Consider the following 22979-nt stretch of genomic DNA (forward strand, 5'->3'; position numbering starts at 1 on the left):
TACAAACTAAGACACTACAATTAGCCATAATGGTTGCCATGGAACAGGAAGTCAGCAAACTATATTCATACCCAGCAGCCCCTAGTTTTGTAATAAAGTTTTACTGAAACACCACCTTGCCCATATGTTCATAAATTGTCTATAGTGGCTTTTGCACTAAATGCCAGAGTTGAATGGTTGCAACAGAGACCCCAAAACCCTAAAATGTTATCGTGTGGGCCTACACAGAAGTAGTTCGTCAATCACCTCCATAGAATGATACACTGAGAGTGACATTTATTGTTACGATAGGTTTCCCTATTTCTTAGTGTTTCTTCAATGTCCCTTCATTACATAGCCACTCTCCCCATTTATGAACTTATTCTGAATAAATTGTATAACATATCTCTGACTCATTTTCCTTATTTTAAAATGGAAACATATTAACCTGAAGGAGGTCCTGAGAGAAGTAACGTCAGGTTACTGACGTTATGTGTGTAATGTGAAGTAATGTGTGTAAAGTTCTCACGACGCTTGGAGCATGCCTCATGCTCAATATATTGGGGCATTGCAGCGATTATATGGATTATTATTGCCTATTTGAAAATGAAATCATTTGGATGTGTATTCTAACTTTTTGGTGCCCAACATTTGATTCGTGGACCAGCAGCCTCCACTCACCTAGGAGCTTGTTACAAATGCAGAAAATCAAACCTCAGCCAGGCCTCCTGAATGCCAATCTCGTTTCACAAGGTTCCTGCAGGATCCCTGTGTACTTCACTCACAGTCGGAGAAGTCAGGATCTAAAAGTAAGGGTCACTTATGAGTAATACAAAAGGGTTGAGGCTGTATCAGCTTCTCATTACCTTCCCAGGGGTGTCCATGGTGGGAAAACGGTGAAGTTAATTAATGTTGCACCAAAATATGAAACACTAGGTGTCTACCAAAAATAGGGACTTTAAGGAATAAGGCTGAAAATACTAGCTTGAGGGGCGCCTGGGTGGCTCAATCAGTTACGCATCTGACTTCGGCTCAGGTCATGATCTCACGGTTGGTGGGTTCGAGCCCTGAGTCAGGCTCTGTGCTAACAGCTCAGAGCCTGGAGCTGCTGTGGATTCTGTGTATGTTTGTCTCTCTCTCTGCCCCTCCCCCCCACTTGTGTTCTGTCTCTTTCTCTCTCTCTAAAAAAATAAATAAACCTTAAAAATATTTAAAAAAAGAAAATACTAACTTGAAAATATTGAGAAAAATAAAAGAATAAAGAACTGCATATGTGACCAGCTCACAGATATGTGAATGGATATATTAATAAAATCAAGGTAAATTTAAGAGTTTTAAGAGTGGTAAAGCCTGTTGTGGATAATATTTATTTTTATTTTTTGCACTTCTTCTGATTTTTAAAAGGTTTACAATGATTTTATATAAATTTCTTATGAAACATATACACTGTAAGATGTGTACAAGTGTATACTTAATTATTTATAAATTTCAGCTATAAAAATAATCATAAGTTCATAAATAAAGCTAAATCGTATAAAGTCTAAGTAAATGACCACTTAAATTATATATATGTATGTGTACGTATAATTTAAATTTATATAGGTGTATAATTAGTTTTTTGCATATAATCATATAGTTTTATGTGTGTCTGTATATGTATATGCTGTGGAAGAAAAACCATAAATAAATGTACCGCACTGAAAATGGTGTTTGCCCTACAGTGGTATAGTCATGGGAGACCTATGTTGTTATCATTGTGTTTTCCCTTTTCCACAGGAGTTTTTCACTGAGTTCCGAGGGTCCCGCAGATACCAGCTTTGTGACTCTGGATACATGAGTTAATATCTGTTTGGTGCATTTTCTACATCTGTACAACAGACTATAAGGTCTTCAGACCTTTGAGAGGAGAAACTGAGATAACATACGTAAGGCACAGCTCCTAAAAGATAGCAGATGCTCAAAAAATAGTACTATTAATGTTATTCCATACCAAAATTACTTCTGGAAGATCTAGGTATTGACATATTCATGAGAGAGGCTACAAGGTCTAGGCAGACTTCAAGCCATGACCCAGTCTACACTCTAGTCTATCTGGTGTTGTCCCAAACAAGTGAATGATATGACATTGAAATTAGGATTTTCTGACATTGCATCTGTACTGTGGGGGCCAAATTAAGTTTTTAAATGCATTCTACTGCTCACGCCTTTGGAATTATTGTGGCATCCAAACAATATCAATAGGGATCTCAGTATTGGATATAGTTATTGGAAATTGTTGCACTGTTTCACATCACTCTGCCCTGAAACCAGAAGGTGAAAGGTTTCATACTGAACATGAAAGGCGTCTTTTCCTATGTACTGTATGCAACCCTGGGAGGGGCACAGGGTGTGCGAAGGAAATAAGGCAATCTCATCATCCCCAAACCAGCACACAATCAAGGCTGTCTCCCTTGATTTTCCGCGCACCCCTGGGGTGTCCTATCTGGTGTGCAGCCAGCACGGGATGGCCTGTAGAGACCATGTGACCCACCTGGGTCAGATCACACCCTTCCCCCCCTGACTGAACCATCTGGCATCAAACTCTTGTTTTCCTGCCTCCTCAGCAAGATGTCAGTGTTGGAAGTACTGACGTTCTCCTTCGTCTGAGCTCAGACCGGCTCCTCACTTGTTTCAACTTTTGGTGGGAGAGCAAAGACATGATTTAATGGTGCATCTTTATAAAGCTGGTGTTCAGAACTCCTCTTTGTTGAGCCCAGTTTGTGTTTGACAGTTTAAGTTGGAGCGATCTGAAATGCTAATCTTTCTGAGAAATATAGAAAAAGTCCAAACACTGCCTAAGATGATATTCAGCCACTCATACTGGTTGAAGCATAGCCTGACAGATTTTTATCAACCATGAGGCTCTGTCACCAAAAACAGTGTTCCCGGGTCCATTTTGACCTTGAGAATAAATCTGCAAGAAAAGGAAATGTGGGTATTTACTACTGTGTCAGCTGGACACATAGGTCAAGAGGTGCCCGGACAACCCACACGGAACTTCTTCTCAGGTCTGTGTCTACCCACATTCTTCCCTACGTGAGCACCGTGGCCAGCTTCTTGGCTTGTGCTCAGAGCTGGCCTCCACTTCCCAGGACGTCTTCCTCAACCTCTGAAAACTCAGACTATGTTCAACATCTGGACCAAGTCAGGTAACTGTCTGGAGATTACCCGAAAGTTTATGTTGCTCAAATCCAAAGAAGAAATCACTGAGTGTCAGGAAACAAGTTGCCAATATCACATATATATTATATTAGGTATATTATGTATACATATTACATATATATATATATATAATGATCACAACATTTTTGCAATGTAATATTCATTTCGTCCACTTTTTAAATTTTTTGTTTATTTAGTTTTTAGACAGAGAGACAGAGCATGAGCAGGGGAGGGGAGGGGCCGGCCAGAGAAAGAGAGACAGAAACATAGAATCGGAAGCAGGCTCCAGGCTCTGAGCTGTCAGCACAGAGCCGGATGCAGGACCCAAACCCACGAACCGTGAGATCATGACCTGAGCCGAAGTTGGACGCTTAACCGACTGAGCCACCCAGGCACCCCAAGGCGTGTTCGTTTTCAAGCACAAAACATATTTATCTCAGTATCTACTCTACCACACAACGTGGCCAGCTTCCAGCCAGACACCCAGAGGCGTAGAGCAAGTCAAGAGGAAACACAGTGTGAGGACCCAGACCAGTCACCAGAACCAGACTGAGACATGACAGAGATGTTGGAACCATCAGGGAACTTAAAATAATTTTGATGAACGCTTTAAAGGATCTAATCTAATAGGAAAAGTAAACAAGATGCAAGATCAGGCAAATCATTTCATTAGAGAGATGGAAAGAATCAAAGGAAATGCAAGAAATAAAAAACACAGTGACAGATATGAAGAATGCCCTGAAAGGCTCATCAGTGGATTTAAGATAAATGAGGAAAGACTATGGGCCACTAGATATTACCCAAATGACAATGGAAAGATATGAGAGAGAAAGAGAGAATGACAGAGAGAGAGAGAGAGAGAGAGAGAGAGAGAGAGAATGACAGACATAGAGACAGAGAGAGGAAGCAGATAATTCATAACTCATAGAAGAACTGTAAGAATTACCCCCCCACCTCCCACTCTCTGATTTGAACTGGTGAAGGACAATAGTCCTTTACCAGGAAAATGGCTTCTTTACATTAATATCATTGGATAACAAATGCACAGTAATGAGAGAAATCTGCTGATAAAGCAGGTTAGTAGCCTTATTTGCAGGATGATTTGGGGTAAATTCTGTGGGTCTCTTCCTCTGGTTCTTAGCTGTGTGCTCAGAGCACCACTTCCTCTTACGGCAACAGCCACCAGATCTGCGCTGTGATCAGCCCTGTATTCAACCACCTCTCCTGACAAGTGCTGGCAGAATGTGGCTCCTGTCCCAGCTGGTCCTGGTGGCCTCCCTTTGCAGCTGTGAGTGGCTCTACCCACGGGGCATTTCATTCAGTGAAGAAAGGTGATATTAAGCATCGACAATCTAGTGGCCCATGTGGGCAGAAGGCCACCCACAAGGTCATTCAAAGTAAACTACAAATTTCACCATGACCTTGAATTCTTCCGGAAGAAAATGTTGACCCCCTGACCCCAAGTTTTTCACTAATGGGGAAGAAAGGTGTATTATTTCAATGAATGTCTAAATTTTGCTAATTGTTGCTTTTGTTTTTCTTTCAGATACAAATGGAGGCATTTTCATAACACAATTCATACCATCCATTACCAAGAAAAAAGGAAACACAGCATTTTTAGAATGCCAAGTAAAAACAGGTGTCTTAAAGAAAAACGTAAATATACACTGGTATCGACAGAGGCCAGACCAGCCTCTAAAACGTATTCTGTACATTTCCTCAAATGAAAATGTGGTCCACGAACAAGGTGTTAGTGAGGAAAAATATGAAGCCAGGAAACGACAGAGGGATTTGCCAGCGAGCCTGAGGATACACAAAATTAGTGAGGATGATGCTGGGCTGTATTACTGCGCCTGCTGGGATCCACTGTATGGAAATGCGCCAGTAACACTGAACAAAAACCCTCCCATGACCCCACACCCCTGCAAACACATACACACGCCTTTCTGCCTCCCACAGGGACCTGGCCACTGTCTCTACAGGACTTGTCTCCTGCATCTGTGTCCTCAGCAAGGTCTGTGCTAGGAGCCCAAGGATGTAATCTGATGTTTCTTCTAGTTAGGTCACTTTATCGTCTATTCTTATCCCTCTTGGGTACTGGATGGCTTTTGTAAGTGTCCTGAATTTTCCACTTCTCCGTCTATGAGAAGCTTCCTGGGAAGGAAGCCATATCCAATGTGCAAAATGGTTTGCTGGTTTTGAATGAATAATGAATGAATGAATGAATGAATGAATAGGAGAATGATGAAAACCACAAGGTCTTTGTTGTTTTCTTTCTTTGTTTGAGAATGAGAGAGAGAGAGAGAGAGAGAGAGAGAGAGAGAGAGATAGCATGAGCAGGGGAAGGACAGAGAGAGAAGGAGACACAGGACCCAAAGCACACTCCAGGCTCCTAGCTGTCAGCACAGAGCCTGATGCGGGGCTCGAACTCATGAACCTCGAGATCATGACCTGAGCTGAAGTCAGATGCTTAACCAACTGAGCCACCCAGGGGCCCCCATAAAGCCTTTGGAGTGATAAAAACCTGGGTTTGAATTCCTGCTCAGCCACTTAACTGACAGCACGATCCAGGAACGTTACCAGATCTTTCTCATAGGGTTGCTGAGGACTGAAGGAGGTTCCACACAGGACAGTGCGAGCACAGGGTCAGCACATCACAGTGTCAGTTCCCATTACAACCGAGCTTCTTCCCTGAGCCATCTCAGCTAACACAGGAGCTCAGGGGCTCTTTAAAAGTCACATCTTACATCGTCCTCCAAACAACAGTAAAGTCTGCTTTATTTTGAAGAGTTAAGAATTGTGAATTCTTCCTCCAAGATTTTTTTTTCATTCACAGCAGAGTATAGAAACGTCATATAATCTAAAGCAATAACTGCATTAATTATTAAATTTCAACAAGCTTTGGGAACTTTCTACAAACTAATGATCTATAAGATGTCCATGTAAATGTACATACTTCTGCATAATGTTTTGAGGTTATTATCTCATTTCTTATTATACAGTGGTAAGAGTTTTCTTCCAATTCTCATCATAGCCATATAGCTGCCACACTTGTGAAATTTGGTGAAAAATCTATAACTCAGGGATGAAAAAGAGCTCAAGGGTATGTGTGTTTGAAGCAAAACCTAAAGGAAAATTATGGAGGTATTGCCCCCAAAAGGAAGATAACATTGAATTATTATTACATAGGTGTCTTGGTGAGGTGCTGGGATCTGTTGGTTCTTTATACCAGGGACATAATAAAATAACATTGAGACAGGTCTTACAGAGAAGCTTTTTCATTGGTTCTAAAACAAACTTTCCTTTCACGTCCTGGCCTCTGAAGAATGAGGCCTGGCCCTGCCTTCCCAGTCCTGATTCATGCCCCCCTCTTAGAGTCCATTCTGACCAATCACTGGCAGTGCCAACCAAATGGATGTATGTGGGTCTTTGGCTTGGGCTTGTATGTTGACTATACCCCTTGCTTATCTTCTTAGTGTTTTTATGTCCACTTTCAATTTATTCAAGCGCCTCTGATTTTACTCATTTGGTTCTCAAATGGAGCCACCAAAATGAGAATCTCTCAGGATCAACTCTCCTCTTCCCAAACACCAGACAGAACAGTTGACATGTGTTGCATGTACTCTGGGGATTCCCTCAAGTAGACCCACTGGTAACAACGAAAAGAAGCAGGGCCCCTGCAACGAATCCTATATCCAATCCTATTAACCAATATTACCTGTAAGACTAGTCCAATTCTGGCTTGGACACAGATAAGAAAGAAAATGGAGGCTTTTACCTGATAATCAAAAATGTCCTGAAGTCCAATAAGGCCACCTAATATGGTGCCCACTGGGATCTCACAATATCACAGAGTCAGAAGGACCTTTAAGAAAACCTTCTCTATTACTAACTCTCAACTTCTTTCCCACCTGAGCAACCACAGCCCAACCTTTTCTGTCCTTAGTCACAGGTTATGAGCTGTTAGAACAGCAAGGGCCCTTTGGACATACAGAGCCCAATGCCCACACAACCAATGGGGATGCAGAGACCCAGTGATGGCAAAAGCTCGGCCAGAGCTAGTTAACCACAGAGAGAGGACTACAAGTGCATTTCTGAAGATCACAGAATCACTTCTTTTTTTCAACATATCAGAGAACTGGATTTTGTTTTCAAATTATGGTTTAAATAGGAATCTAGTATTTCATGGAAGAAAGACTTCTACAGATTTCTTCTTTTATTTCGGTGGGGGGGCGGGAATGTCATTACACAATTATTTTCTCATTTTTGCACTCTGTGGTAGAGAATCATATTGTCAAATGGTAAAAGTAGCTGATTTAAAACTGGACAACACTGTTCACACTTCTTGAGTATATTTCTGTTGGCATTTTTGTATTTTTGGTTACTAAAGAGTTTCCTCCTTTAGAAATACAATCCCAGATTGCTAACAGAGCAGGTCTGGTGTTTCTGAGAAGAGAAGGGCTTTTCCTTTGATGTGGTCTCTGAGTAGTTTCACACACTTGAACACCTGGAAATCAAAACATTTTAATTGACTGAACACTTTTCCTGGTAATTTAATTTTTTTTTCATGTTTATTTTTGTTTTTGAGAAAGAGAGAGGGAGAGACAGAATCTGAAACAGGCTCCAGACTCTGAGCCGTCAGCACAGAGCCCGACATGAGACTGGAACCTGGGAAAGGCAAGATCATGACCTAGGCCAAAGTCGGACACTCAACCGACTGAGCCACCCAGGTGCCCCTCCTGGTAATTTAAATGAGTAGTTGGATGACATGTTACTCCCAATCTCTCTCTCTCTCTCTCTTCTTTTTACTTGTGCTCTAATTGTTTCCATTTTCTATCATCACTTTCTGTAATTACTGACTCCTTGGAAAACACAGATTTTTATCAACCAATCTGAGGAAAATTTATAAAATGTCAGACGCCACGAAGCCTATATTCAAAGACTTCCAAGGGAGTCCAGAAGATCAAATTGCCAGGACAAGGTTTCTACTTGCTGGTCATGCCATGAGGCTCAGGACAAGGCTGACGTTTTTGTAGAAGCTCTAACCAGTGTGATGAATCAGGATGGATCAAGATATTTGCAGAAGGAACTAAGCTCATAGTAACTCCCCCAGGTAAGTAACGTTGTTCTACTTTGATTGTGTGAATAAAAAACCAAGAGATGCTTTTTAGAGAAAACAAATGATCTATATGATCAAGTCAGCATACAGAGAGCCATTTTGCAGCTACTGGAAACTCTGTATGTAAATGAATTACTTTGAAAATGGCTTATTTACTTACCTGCTTGCAAGTAAACTGAAATTCTATGTTTTGACAATACGCACATGCACAAATAGACCAAGGCTTGAAATTAAAATTATTTTTAGGATGGTGTCTTTAAACCCTTGGTGTGAGTTACGGGTTCAAGATGCTCTTCTTATAGTGTTTAAGAGAAACACTTTGATTAAGTACCTCTAGTATGAATTCTTAATGAGTAATGCTTCTTTCTCTAATAACCTGCAAAATCTGTGATTGCTTTGGATCTCACCCTTAATGCAGTGCAAAAATTTTTACTCTTACAGTAATTGACCATAAAACATCAACAACCCCTCTTATTTTATTACTCTGGCTTCTTAGAGGGCAGGGTAAGACTAGCAAAAATCCGTGCCATTGCGAGTCTTGTGATATTTCTTAAGAGATGGTCCAGCTGAATAGAACTATGAACTCAACAAATCATTTTAGCTCCACAGTCCGTGAAAAGAGTCTGTCTGCAGGGCTTTACAGTTTCATTTGCTCATTTGTTGTCTCAGCAAACACTTATTGAACACAGTTTCTGTGCTGGATGCTAGAAAAGGGGTAAAGAAGACACAACCCCCAAACTCAAAAAGCTTCTAGTCTACAGGACAACTATTCTAGGTGGTGGCATCATTGGGCCCTATGTGTTTCGGCGTGTGGCTGTAGGAGACACAAAATGTCTTGGAATTATGAGCTCTCTTGCTTTTTTAATTTATAATACCTATTGCTTACAAAATCCATACATTTTGTTTTGTGGAATAATTTGATAAAATGGCCTGAAACCATCCCATTAAAGAGAATAATAATATTAGCTAAGATTCACTGAGGGCCAGATACCATGCTGACCAGTTTCAGCGCCTTATCTCGTTCATTCCTCAACAGCCCTATACAGAAAATCCTCTTATTCCAAATTTGCAGATGGAGAAATTAAGGCTTGAAGAAGTTCAGTTATTTGCCTTAACTCACATGGCTTATTACTATGGCATAGAGGGGGATCCAATAGAGACTTGTCCATTCCAAAATGCATGGTCTGGACCATGATGTGATATTAGAAACATGAAGCCATGTTTTTATAATCTGATATTTACTCATCTGCAGCCTGACTTTTTAAATAGATTCTTTAGTTGAATGCTTAATTAGTAATAGCTCAATTTGTATTACTCCTCATGCAGAAAATGATGCTTTTGCTTCTAATCATGGCATTATAATTGCCTCTCTCCTCCACAAATGATCAAATAAGTCCTGTTGAATACACGTTCAAAAATTGGATTTTCAAAATGTGATTCTTAGGGTATTGCTATAAAATGACAAGTCCTTTCCACACCATCACATTCAGTCTTCTTTCCACATCGGCATCAAGTGCGCCGGAAACACTGACTGGGGCAGGAGAGCTGGAGCAGGTGACCTACAAGCAGGACTTGGCCGCATGACCCACAGCTGCCTTTCCGTTCAGGCCGGGACAGCGGCAGAAAGACCAGACCAGACAGGATCCTCTGATGAACAGCTCAGGATTTTAGATGAGTTCCCTGGAAACTCTTGGGGGTAATTTCAAGTTCAAATAGGTAGTCTTTCAGGAATAAGTAAGTTTAGAGATCATTATTAATATTTCAGACTCTGTAACAACTCATCTGGTCTACTATCAGGGGCGACAGGATTCTGGAAAGAACTTTACAAACAAGATAACTACCCCCTCAATATGTAGAAATTTAAAAAAAAAACTATAAAAATATTGAACACTCATTTATTAAATACTTTTTGGTTCCTCTTTGAAAACAAAAGAAATGATAACTGCAAGTCATACTCCGGTAAAAGAAGGGATATCATACAAGAAAACCTTTTAAGGGAAGAGATTTGAGCATCAGGAAAATAGTAAGAAAAGGTAAAATCATACTTTCCAACTTGTGTGACTGAGATGGAAAGACAGAACCAAGCTGACCAGGCAGACAGAGGTCAGTTCCTCAATTCTCGACTGTGTTCATATCTAATGTGATTTTGTTTGAGTTTCATGTTTGTTTAATGGTAGTGGGGCCCATTTTTATGTCTTTATATAAACCTTGAAAAAATATGGGCACAACCTTAAAACTGGCACAAAGGGAGATTTTGTGTAAAAGCTCTTCAGACAGTGTGATCGGTCTGGCTATTGTGAATCCAAGTGTTCGGTCCTGACACACTTCTCAGGGTTATAGGAACCTTTTCTTTCCATTCTTAGTAAAGTGCAGGGAGGGGAGATGGTGATGCCAGTGCTGGCTCAGAATTCTAGGATTTGGTCCTAGTATGTTCACAGATAACAGCAGGATCCTTGGAGAGTTTGGAGACTCTGCCCCGATCCTTGGGGGTAGTTGCCACCTGATCTAGCGTGGAGGACATTCACAAGGAGCTAACTGGCTAGAGCAAATGGGGATTTCTAAGGGCGGGGGAGATGTTAGAGCCATTTGGTATTTCGGTCTTGAACGTCTTGTAAAGTTTGTGTATCTTATTTATTTAATTCCAAAAATAATCAATGGAAAAGAAGGAATAAAATATTGCTGAACTTTCATTTTGTCAAAGGATGATTACTATCAAGTATCAAAATATTTAACTGCATAAACATATGCAAGAACGTTAAGCTAGGTTTTTCCCCTCTAAATGCAGTATACTGTATTTGTTCATTCTTCGTTAGCCTTAGAGGTGAAATTTTGCCTGATGAGGGAGAACATCTCACACAGGTGTTTCCAGAGCACTAGGTCTCGTCAAATAAAAATTTTTCAAGAATTTTCACAAAGGTGGTAAAACACTGAAAAAATGAAAGAAGTGATGTGTTTTTTTTTCCACAATAGTTGTGATCGTAGGCACAAATGAATTCATAAACCGAAAAGCAAGTTTTTGGTCCTCTTTTTTCCAACTGACTACATACTCCATGTAAATTCTAGCAATCCAATTAAACAATGGTGACAGACGTATAATGCATGGAGTCCTGAAAAGTGTGTTTTAGAGGAGTGTGGTGCAGAGAAAAATCTGGACTAAATGACTCTGGATCTATCACTTTCTGTATAACCATTCCTTAGCGTTTAGATTTTGATTCAGTCACTATTGCTTTCTTAAAATTATAAAAATAATACATGTTCATTATGAAAATAAGAACAGAGGAAAAAATAATGAAAACATTAAAAAAGTTTAGTGACACTTATTACTGCTAATATTTGCTATATTTCCATCCATTGATTCTGTCCCTGTAACAACCATCTCAGGTGGATGTTACAGGGACTAAATGAAATTAAATATGTCAATAAGAACCATCAAAGTTAGGACATGGTCAGTGATAAAAAAAAAATGTCGTTTCAAATTACCATCCCTTGGAGTTCTTTATATTATCAGGAGTACAGAAAAATATGTTAATTACCATCTAGTCTATAGGTCACTTTCGAACAAACGGTTTAATTTGCAGTATGCTTTCAACTTCTATGGCTCATTGTCACTTGTTTCTAAAAATGACGATAATGGAATAAGCATTACCTCCACTATTGCCTGCCAGAACATAGGGTGATCTCTCATTTTTCAGTGGAAAGATCCAGACGTAAAATAAAAAGAGAAGAGATTGCGCAACCTGAATATATAAGCTTGCAGTGATACAGATAAAAAGCCAAGTATTCCCTTGTATATTTAATATCTTAATTGAATTACACCTACAAAGTTAAAAATGATATCAGTACAAAATAAGTTGAGAAATACAGCTTTTTGTGCCCTGACATTTCATCAAAAATTTTGTTCAAACTCTTCACATGCATCTAAAATGTATACTTTCAAGCACATTTCTGAGCCATCTCAGGGTCCCAGTGTCTGTTTTGGGATCTCCTCATGATGATGTCACTGAAAATTTTATCTGAAAAAAAGAAAAAATTACCCACTTACAAAATTTTTAAAAAGCATTGTTTTCATTTACTCTGTTACTCTATATTTGTGCAATGTAAACGTAAAGGGTAGAGACTTTGTTCCCAAGTACTGTTTACAAATCCATGTTAAACTTCTTTATTGTCTTTTACCAGTGCTACCTCTAAAACGAGCATTGCGTTTATTTCAGGTTGACACCTTGTCTAAGGACTATTGTCTGATCAAAGTAGAGCATTAGAAGAGCATCCTTTAAAACGAGAGGTTGCCCAGGACCGAAACATAAGACAACCCCTGTTTCATGAGGGATGATGTTGGGAACGAAAGCTTCACCTCATGTCCCAGCATTTCAGTGTGTTTGAATTCTGCATGTTTTGTGTTTGTATCGCAGAGCGGGATTTGCCAACATCTTCTCTCAGTTTTCATGTCACCTTCGAGTTAGATTTGCAAAACTATCAACCTCTGAAGCTGCAAATGAAACAAACCCTAATGCACAAATCATTTCTCATTTATTTCAACTGCCTATTTCCAAAACCTATTTGAGAAGGCCTAAAATAGAATACACAAGTACAGTGAGGCCATGGAATAAAAAGAGAGGATCAAAAGCACTATGGAGAGCAGATGAAAAAGGTCTGGGATTTCCTAACAGAAAGCACAGGGTAAAATTTAATGTTCAAAAGTAGGAAAAAATGTGGTGGAGTCCATACTTTATATTATCTAATAAAATGAAGATCTCCAAATTTTCGTATTTGTTATATGTTTCCCGCCATAAAATGAGAAAAGGACTTCAATGCGTGAGTCCTTTAGGAGGAATGTGAAGTGAAATAGCGGACATTACTTTCCAGATCCATCTTCTAAAATGAAGAAATGGTCTTTAAACAAAAGAATTTCATGCTACCGCTGCATCATTACTGTGGGCACCATGACATTGAATGTCATTCACAGATGGTGACCTTCAACAGACACACTCAGGCACCAACAAGTTTGGCCTTCATGCTCATATTTATCAGAAAAATGTTTAAACTTTTTAAATATAGCTAGACCTTTAAATAAAGTTAGAAATGTCATACATTTGAAATACATTTTTGTCATTGACTCCGAGTCTAAAGCTCTCTCTTGGCCAGCAAGAGAGCGGATGCCGGATTAAAATGCAAGAGATGGCTCATGCCTGGGAAAAGACAAGAGCCCCGAATAAGGATCCTTGCCCTGCATTTATTAAGATCAGAAGGCTTACAAACATGATGGACATGCACAAAGAGACAATGAAACTGCGAACATTAACTCGTGGCCATGAGGGAAAGGGGGTTTTGAAGACATATGGGGTTTGGGGTTTGGGTCAATATAAAGCAAAATCCTGGCTCTGGGCAGATGGGCAGATGATTGTTAATGGCAGACAGGAGGCGCTATGTCTGCTTATCTTAGCTACCCTAGGGGCTAAGACAGAGCATGTAACCTCAGGGTTAACAAGGCACCTTTTCTTTTGCTAACCAGCTCTGCCCTGGGCAGCATCACCTCCAACACACCAGTCTATAGTCCTCTGTACAGTTTTACCTAATTCGGCCCTTCCCTCCTGTGAAAGCAGCTTTCTGCAATAGCACTAAATTGGGGCATTTTGGTCCTGAATACTTAATCTTGCTTACCTTATATACCTTTGTATTGGGGCCTTTGCCCCCCTCTCTATCCTGGGGGCCTTGGCCCCGCCCTACTTTATTCTGGGGGCCTAATCTTATCTACCCAAACTTGGGTGTGAGTAACCTATGGCTTTGTAATTCTTTATGCCTTGTTAACCCATTGGTGCATGCCCAGGGAATTCCTAAACTTATTCCCCACACATTTTAAATATGAAATAGCTATAATTATTTGTTTAATAAAGGAAAAATTAAAAAAAGAACAGAATTAAATCAACATCAATATGCAGGTTTGAAGTATCACCCTTGCAAATTGAAAATGTAGTTGACACTTGGTACATTTATTTAAAATTCATATGGATGCATCTTAAAATATAAATAGCTCAGGCAACTTAACTCAAATGTATTTTATGCTTATGAAAATAAATGTATATAAATATACCAGACAAGCTTATTTATTTTAGAATCTGGTTTCTATTTTTGCATCATAAAAATGATCTTCATCATAAAAATCACTGCTAACAGGTTTAAAAAAGAATGTTGAAGGAAAAACTATGTAAGATAATTACCCAAAATATAGGCATGAGCCATATATAATCAAATGGATGCTTTAATGCTCAGTTCATTATTCCATTGAGAAAATTGTGGAAGTTCAAGATTCATTTTATCTTGAAAACAGTAAAACATCAAGAATTTGGTTAAGGAAAAGGGACAGAGGGTAAAAACAGTATGCTACCGTCCAGAAATTTATCAAGTTCATGATTTGATTTTTGAGTTCTTCACTATAATGAATCAGAAGCGGTCCAATAAAAAAAACCCACAAATTTTCAAAAATGAAAATTAGTTTCTTTAATATATTGACTAGAGGCTAAAGTCATTTAAATATCATGTACAATTGAAAAATTAATCTTGTCTATCTAACATGCTTTTTACACTAAAAACAAAGTATGTGGTTGGCGAAATATACGATGTCTTACTGTTATAATCAATAAAATACATATGCACTACAAGCAAGATGTGTATACTTAAAAGAAGCACATTATAGGGGTGCCTGGGTAGCTCCGTCAGTTAAGCATCCGACTTCAGCTCAGGTCATGATCTTGCAGTCCATGAGCTCGAGCCCCATGCCAGGCTCTGTGCTGACAGCTCAGAGCCTGCAGCCTATGTCGGCTTCTGTGTCCTCTCTCTCTGCCCCCAACTCACTCTCATTCTGTCTCTGTCTCTCTCAAAACTAAATAAACATTTAAAAAAAAAAGAGCACATTATGACCTAATTCTACCTACAGCCTAAATAAGAACTCATCGTTTGCTTACTGGGTTAGTATAAAAATTAGGAGTTTAGCTACACAGGCAGAAATTCTCAAGATTCTTTTTTTCTAAAAAAAAAAAAAAAGAAAAAGAAAAAAATAAAGAAAAAAAAGAGAGTATATTAAGAGCCCCCCCAAAAGAATTTTTTTCTGTTCTTCTCAAATGAACTCTTTTCTTAAGAAATTGCCCATTGAATTATTAAACTAATACCAAACTAGCCCAAAGAGAATATCAGTAAAGCACCTGAATTTCCATTGGAAATCAATTTTAAAATGGTTCCAACATTTATAATTATAACCATTAAATCAGCAGTAAATGTATCAAGTAACGTACCAACATTCAAATGACATGTCCCTGAAAACTATGATTTTTGTTAAATGTTTTGACATTATGTCTGCAGGAAACTCTGGAATCATAACAGGTAACATTACACCAGTTACATATTATTCAGCCAGTGAAATCACCAAATATTGTGGGTTACAAGTTCAGCAGCTTTCTAGGGCAGATTCAACTTAGAGGGGAGACTCCGAGAGTCAAAATATGGTGTTCTCTTGGTCACATATAAACTTCAGATGAAATGCTAATAGGAAATAAGCTTTCAGTGAACATTTTCCACAGCAAAACAAAAGTTCTGATAAGGGTGTTACTTGATAAGGCTTTAATATAAAAGCATTTCTGAAAATAATCAGTTTTGAAATAGCACTTTTGGATATATTGCAACTTTGTTTCTAAATTCAAGGTGTTGTAAATAATTTGGAAGTGCAGCTTTAAACATTGCCCTACACGAAGTCCTGACATGATTCAGATGTGAAAGCGAGATGTTCTATAATTTTTTTATAATGTTTATTTATTTTTGAGAGAGAGACTGAGTGCAAGCAGGGAAGGGGCAGAGAGAGAGGGAGACACAGAATTCGGAATGGGCTCCAGGTTCTGCGCAGAGCCCCACGCTGGGCTCGAACTCAAGAACTGCGAGATCACGACCCAAGCTGAAGTCCAATGCTTAACTGACTGAGCCACCCAGGGTCAACTCAATAGGTTGTCAAGTACGCCTGGAAATATTTCCCAAACAAGCGATTGTGTATTGTTTAAAAAAATTCCATGTTTTAATCCCGACTCTGCCACTTAGTAGCTGTGACTTTGGGCAAGTTATGTAACTTCTTGACCCTCTTTTTCCCATGGAAACTAAGAAGGTAAGCAACTCAGAACCATTGTGGAGGAAAGGCCACCATAAGCACTAATTCTATGGCAACTTTTCCTTCCTTTTACTGTGTGCCAGGTGGTTCCAACCACACAATGTTTCCATTTTTCTAGCAATAGCTTTAATTGCTATTCCATTTTCTCCAACAGATAAAAGCCCTGATGAAGACACTTCCCCCAAGCCCACGATTTTTCTTCCTTCACCTGCTGAAAGAACACTCCATAAGACTGGAACATATCTTTGTCTTCTTGAGGATTTTTTCCCTGATGTTATCAAGGTAGATTGGGAAGAGAAAGATGGCAAAACAATTCTGAAATCCCAGCAGGGAAACACCATGAAGACTAAGGACACATACATGAAATACACCTGGCTGACTGTGACAGAAAAGTCAATGGATAAAGAACACAAATGTATTGTCAAACACGAGAAGAATAAAGGAGGGGTTGATCAAGAGATTCTGTTTCCTTCAATAAACACAGGTATGTATGTATATACCAGTAACCCTTTTGTCAAAGGAAATATCCCACCTTTGCTGTCAAATATTAATGAAAAGAAACAAATAGAAATCTTTCTTAAATGTTGTTACTTTTAATGGTAGCATAAATGTCCTGCTATTTCCCCATAGAACTAAAATAGTATTGACTTTGTAACATACAAAGAAAAAAAACAAGAAAAATTCATTTAGCCTTTCTGACCTCAGTTTCATCAACCAAAATGTTAAGGTTACAGTGATATTTTTAGCGTCATTATATGAATTACATGAAACAGTACATGCAAAAGCACCTAGCATCCTCCCAAACCATAAACGCTCAAAAGAGAGTCCACTTTTAAGGATTGTGCTTGATGAGGAAATTAGAACAATTATACATCTTTGGGAATGTTCTACTCAGCAAAGTCCCTCTCACTTTAATCTTGCTCTACTCAAAGTATAACCCATAAACAATGAGTCACAGGTGACAAAATGCTGTTCATTTGGTGGAGACAGATCGCGCCCAACAAAAATAGTAAATTGGTTGCTGAGGTTTTAGTATGGTCTTCTGTTTCTCATATTTGAATTTTACATACCACTCTAAGGTGAAATTTGGTAAGTAAAGACTGTGTGAGGCTAATGTATACAAATATTCTTCCATTCTACACAATGGATGTGTTTCTACCCCTGGGAAATGCTGCCCAGGAAACACTGCAGAACGAGTATGTGCCAGGCCTGGAAAGGATACAGGATGGACCACTGTCCCCCGGAGGATCACTACAGTAGAGTGAATACATGTTTCCTAATCACTCACGGTCACTTGTGATTCAGCCACGGTGTCCCGTAGGATCACCATTGGTACAAATGCTGATCATTTTTCGATAGCGTGGGCACCCGGCTGTGATCCAATAACCTCTAGACTCAGAAGTCAAGTCCTGAGCCTTGACATAAGAGACCATGGCCCAAGAGGGCCCACTGGACAGGACTAGTTTGTAGTTTTCTCTGTGGTTACCAAGCCCTTTGGAAGCAGGGGGAACACGCACGTAACTAAATGTGCAAAGACCTTTGCTGTGTACCGCTTGAAATTGTGGAAATGAATCTTTATCTTCCTGGATCCTTAGTGTTTCCAATGATCAAATTAGGGTTGAACATTTATCTCTGCTTTCTCCCCGGCTGTGATGAAGAAGAAATACAATCATGTCAGTGAAAATGCTTGCTTTTGAAAATATAACATGAATGCATTTATTCATGTGCTTCTAGTAATTATGTACATCCTCTCCTAAAACTAACTGAAGAGTGCAAACAGCCCTAATTTTTAAAAATTTCTAAGCTAAGAACCAGAGAGGAGGCAAATGAGCAAAGCACAAGTTTAATGTAACCACTGTAATCCTTTAGATGTTGGTTTTTATAGTGATCAAAGTAAAGTAGAGTAAGTTCCATGGTGATGATTATCGAAAAGGGAGAAGTTCCTATTTGTGAGATGTGTTTTACTTGGCACTTAATTTTGGAAACGCATGTCTCCCAAGTCTTCTCAATGGAACAGAGCTAATGAGGGTATTTCTGTTAATGCCATTCTACAGCAAATTTTTAATGCTGATTCTAGTAAGGTTTTTTTGTTGTTTTTGTTTTTGATGAAAGCTAAAAATATATAGAACATAGAAACATGAATCCATGAAATGATTTGGAAGAGATAAAACTATATGGTCTAAGTTTTCAACCAACCTTGATTGAGAAAGTGAACCTAGGGTACACACACACAGATTTTAATTTGGAAAATTGTTACCTTAATGTTTCTACCTCAATCAATTCATGGTGATAAGAGATGTTTCTTTTTCTTTTAATGAGTAGAGCTACTGTATGGAAAAGAAAGAGACTTTTAAGACACTTTAAAGTCCATTTTTGAGGGTATTTTAACATGTAAACATGATTATACAAACATTTTTATTCCTGTGATTTACCCCAAAGCCTATAGCTCAATTTAGAATGTAAGAGCGCCCCAAACAAGATGGTGTGGAGTGAATAATTTGCATGCCAGAACCGTATCTGTATGGACAAGGACTCATCAAGCAGAAAAAGGATAAACCAAAACATGTTAGGACTGTCTGTCTGTTCAGCCAACAGTCGATGATCTCTTTAAGGGATTTTGTCTTTCTATGTAACTTCAGCTTTTTTTTTTTTTTTTTTTTTTTTTTTTTACACAGTAGAGAAATACAACCCTCCCCTCAGTTTTATCTATTCAGAAAACTATGATTACTTGGCCAATCTTTCAGCGCGCACTGAAACGCTGAGCTTTTGCTATAAAAAGGTCATTTACTAAGAGTAATTAAGATACTGAAAGTAATTACGATACAGTGGCAGAGTTATGGTCAATTTCTATGGATTGTTTTAGAAAGTACCTTCCACATGCTTTAGCTCATCTAACCCCTACAACTGCCGTTTGAGTGCTGGCTCAGCCAGTTACTGGCATGGCTCTGGTCAAGTTACTTAGACTCTCTAAACCTTATTTCCTGTTGTGTAACATGGAATCCTCCAAATTCAGCTCACATCGGTGTGACTGGGGGATCAGATGAGATAATGCACGTGAACCTTTCACACAGTGCCTGGCACAGTCGTAATCACTGGATAGGTACCGGCTTTCATTAGCATTGCTGTCACACCCACGCACACCACGGGGGCGTGCATGGTTTGGAAAGGGAGGGCCTCTTGCCTTTACTTAGGTGAATTTACCTCAACCAGACTCCTTCCAACATGTAAAATTCTCCTGTGGAGTCTAGGGTTAGATGAATTCATTTTGTAGCAACTCCGCATGTCTGCGTGGGTGCTGAGGATTGCCCAGTATTCACTATTTCCGGTTATTTTTCCAGTCAACAAGTACTTATAGAACACCCACGTTGAGGCAGGCTCTGTGCTAGGAGCAGTGAGCGCAGAAGGAAAACAAGATAGTCTCAGACATTACCTTCTAGTTGTGAGGAAAAAAAATGCATCATTCATGAACTTCAACATCTTCATGTGCGGAAATAGAATATGTGAATCGATCTACTGAATTACATAGTAACGGAGCAATCATTCCAGAAATTGTGGGGATCATATATGTCTAGGCTCTCTCCTCTTGGTTGCCAAATTGTATGTATGTATGTTTGTATGTGTGTATGTCTGGAAGTATCTATCTATCCATCCACCCACAACTCAGACACATGTCAAATAATGGATATGAACAATTGAATAATACCTTCTCTATTTTCTTTTAGAACCCCCTGCTATTAATTCTACAGAAGCTTCACTGAAAGATGAAAATGGTAAGTTTTTGTATGTGTGTGCCTTTATGTTATGCTATAGCATTTTTGCCTCCCAATCAACTTAACTGTTGAACTTCCCTGACTTCAGGTAGAAATCTCACAATGGCAGGATCTTGCAAAATAGACTGACTGATAATTTAAGTCAGTCCATCGTTTCCCAAGAGCCATCTTCACATCTTTGTGGGTTTGGGATTGAGGGGACTATATAACTTAGGGGTGCAGTGAGGGGCTCCGAAGTCTTTCAGCAACAGATTTCACTCACTTCTGTGGTCCTTATTTCTACTGTCTGAGGAAAACAGGATATTGAGTTGCTTTTTTTTTTTAAGTCTTTGTTTTTGTTCATAGTTAATAACATGAACTGACATTAAGAGGTTCTTGTACAGAAGGCATTGTGTTACTGTGAGTGCATTTTGTTTAATTCTCCTAATTCTCACTATGAAGGATTTCATTCACATTTTACGCATGAGGGCAATGAGCTAAAATGAACTAAGTCCCTTGCACCACACCGCACAGCGGGATCTGAGGCCTCAACATGGACCGTCTGAGTCAACAATTGATACGTTTACTTGGTTTGCTATTCTACCTGTAAGATGTAGTCACAGAGCAAGAAATCCCAAAGCCAGGCACCCGTGGATCCCCACTCACCCCATCCGGGTGTGAGTGCAGGGCTTCAAGGGCCACAGACTGGACTTTAACCCCAGTCTTTTAATTATTTGCGCATGAATATGGGTACATTACTTGCATTTTCTGAGCCAGCCGGGAATAACACGAACAACAGCTAACTCAGTTATGAAAGACATAGGGTCACATATGGCACATGTCTAGCATAGGGTATCTCATTTACCTGATGCATGGTAAGTACTGGTTTCTGGCCCTTTCTCCCCACGTATGTATAAGAAAGTGACAAGAAGCATTGTCTCCAGCCCTGCCGATCTGCCTTCCATGTCCAATATCGAGGGGCCTCTGGACCTTAGGTAACATATTACCTGACCAAGGGTGTGGAGCTATGAACACATCATCTCTCAGGGTCCCTTTCCACACACCAAGGGCTAATGATTCTGGAGTTCTTACTCTTTGGAGACTACTTTTTTCCACTTTATTTCATTTTATTATTATTATTTTTTAATTTTATTTAAGTTCCAGTTAGTTGACACACAGGGTAAGAGTAGTTTCAGGTGCACAATATAGTGAGTGGTTCAACACGTCCATACATCACCCTGTGCTCATCACAGCCAACACCCTCCACTAAAACCTCCCTTCCAACCTGCTATGAGCACAACCAAATTTCCATGGACCGTACCATTAGTAGGAACTTCATTAAGGAACAATGTGTGATGACTAAGGTGCTTCTAAATCAGCAATTTATCTTTACACATATTCTTAACTGTTTGTTGTTGGGGGTATTTGTAACCTGTGGAGGTGCAGAATCAGAGTACGTAAGAATGTGTTCTCGAACATTATGTTGCTGGGATTAAAATCTGGCTTGTATTTACTAACTGTATGACATCAGACAAATTCCTTCTCTGTCCTCAATTTATCTGTCAAATGGGAATGAAAATAATAATCTCCTAGGTTATTGAAAACTTAAGTAAGATTAAAGCTTTGCCCTCAAAACTCTCAAATCAAATGTTTGGCATTTAGTTAGTGGTTAATGCATATTAGCTATTATGGTAACTTATAGACAAGGTGGGGGTGAAGAAATGGCAAAAGCTACTTATCACGAATGCTTTTTGCAGGGTGACTCATTCATCTAAAACATAACCTTGCTTTTTAACACTTTGGAATGTACTAAGTGAATTTCACAGAAGTTGATTCACTTGACCCGCAAGCTGGATTCTGGGTTGTCTTGGTGGTGGTGGTAGGGGTGACAGTGGTATAGACGTTTACTGTTGGGTTGGGTTGGTGCAGGAAAGTCACTTCCACCCAGGTCATCAGAATTGCATAATACGACCTACCTCCCATTAATAAGTCCTAGCCTTTCAAAACAACAGGTGAAACTAAAATAGCTTCTTTTAGACCCCCTACAGCTGCAGCTAGTGACCAGCTCTGCCTACTACACCTACATCATCCTCCTCGTCAAGAGCGTGGTCTATACCATCATCATCGCCTACCGTCTGCTTGGGAGATCAGCACTCTGCCGCAATGAGAAGAGTTCCTAACCCATGGTGGCCCAAGGCTCCACTTTTCTTTACTGGCTACTGTCGCTAACGGTGTCTGCTGAGGCTCTAGCGGGGCTTTCTTTCTGGGTTTGGGTTATTTCAGTTCACATGTCTTTTTCTATGTGTCATCATTGCAGAACAGGCTTACAAACCGCTGGGCAAACGGGAAATGTCACTCTGCACCAAGAACAGACTCTGCCATGAGTCAGTGGTGGGGCCGGGGGGCACTCACGGGGGCTTCAGCACCACTCTCTCCTTCATGCCCACCAGCCCGTCAGCCACCCAGCACCCTCGCCTCTGAGTACAGTTGGTGTGCAGCTTCCATCGCGGCCCCTGGGGCTCTGTATCCAGATAACTGCCTGGAGGCCTTTTATTTTACATACATGGAAGCCTTCATCCTTGCTGCCTGAACTTTGTGCTGTTTTTCATAATAGGCACAATAAAAACAATCAAAAGCCTACATTTGCCTCTGTGTGTTTTCATTCGGTGAAATATTACTCAGAGTCCAAGGCCATGGACAGCATGGCAACTGAACCTCCACATTCAGCATTGATGTAATAATCATGGTCAATTCCACATTTCTAACTCTTTCCCTGAGAGAGTCC

At 39.6% G+C, this 22979-nt stretch overlaps 2 gene segments (V, D, J or C); one reads left to right on the top strand and one right to left on the bottom strand.

The window, feature by feature from the left end:
* LOC131509574 (T-cell receptor gamma chain C region 5/10-13-like) overlaps window positions 1-22979 on the bottom strand; it is a 242219-nt gene that overhangs the window by 68382 nt on the left and 150858 nt on the right.
* On the top strand, window positions 7450-22374 carry LOC131509570 (T cell receptor gamma constant 1-like). The segment is given in 4 exon segments: window positions 7450-8293; window positions 16600-16929; window positions 20168-20215; window positions 22222-22374. Coding segments are annotated over 3 exon segments (333 nt in total).

This window comes from Neofelis nebulosa, chromosome 4 (genome assembly GCF_028018385.1).
Source record: "Neofelis nebulosa isolate mNeoNeb1 chromosome 4, mNeoNeb1.pri, whole genome shotgun sequence".
Lineage (NCBI taxonomy): Eukaryota > Metazoa > Chordata > Mammalia > Carnivora > Felidae > Neofelis > Neofelis nebulosa.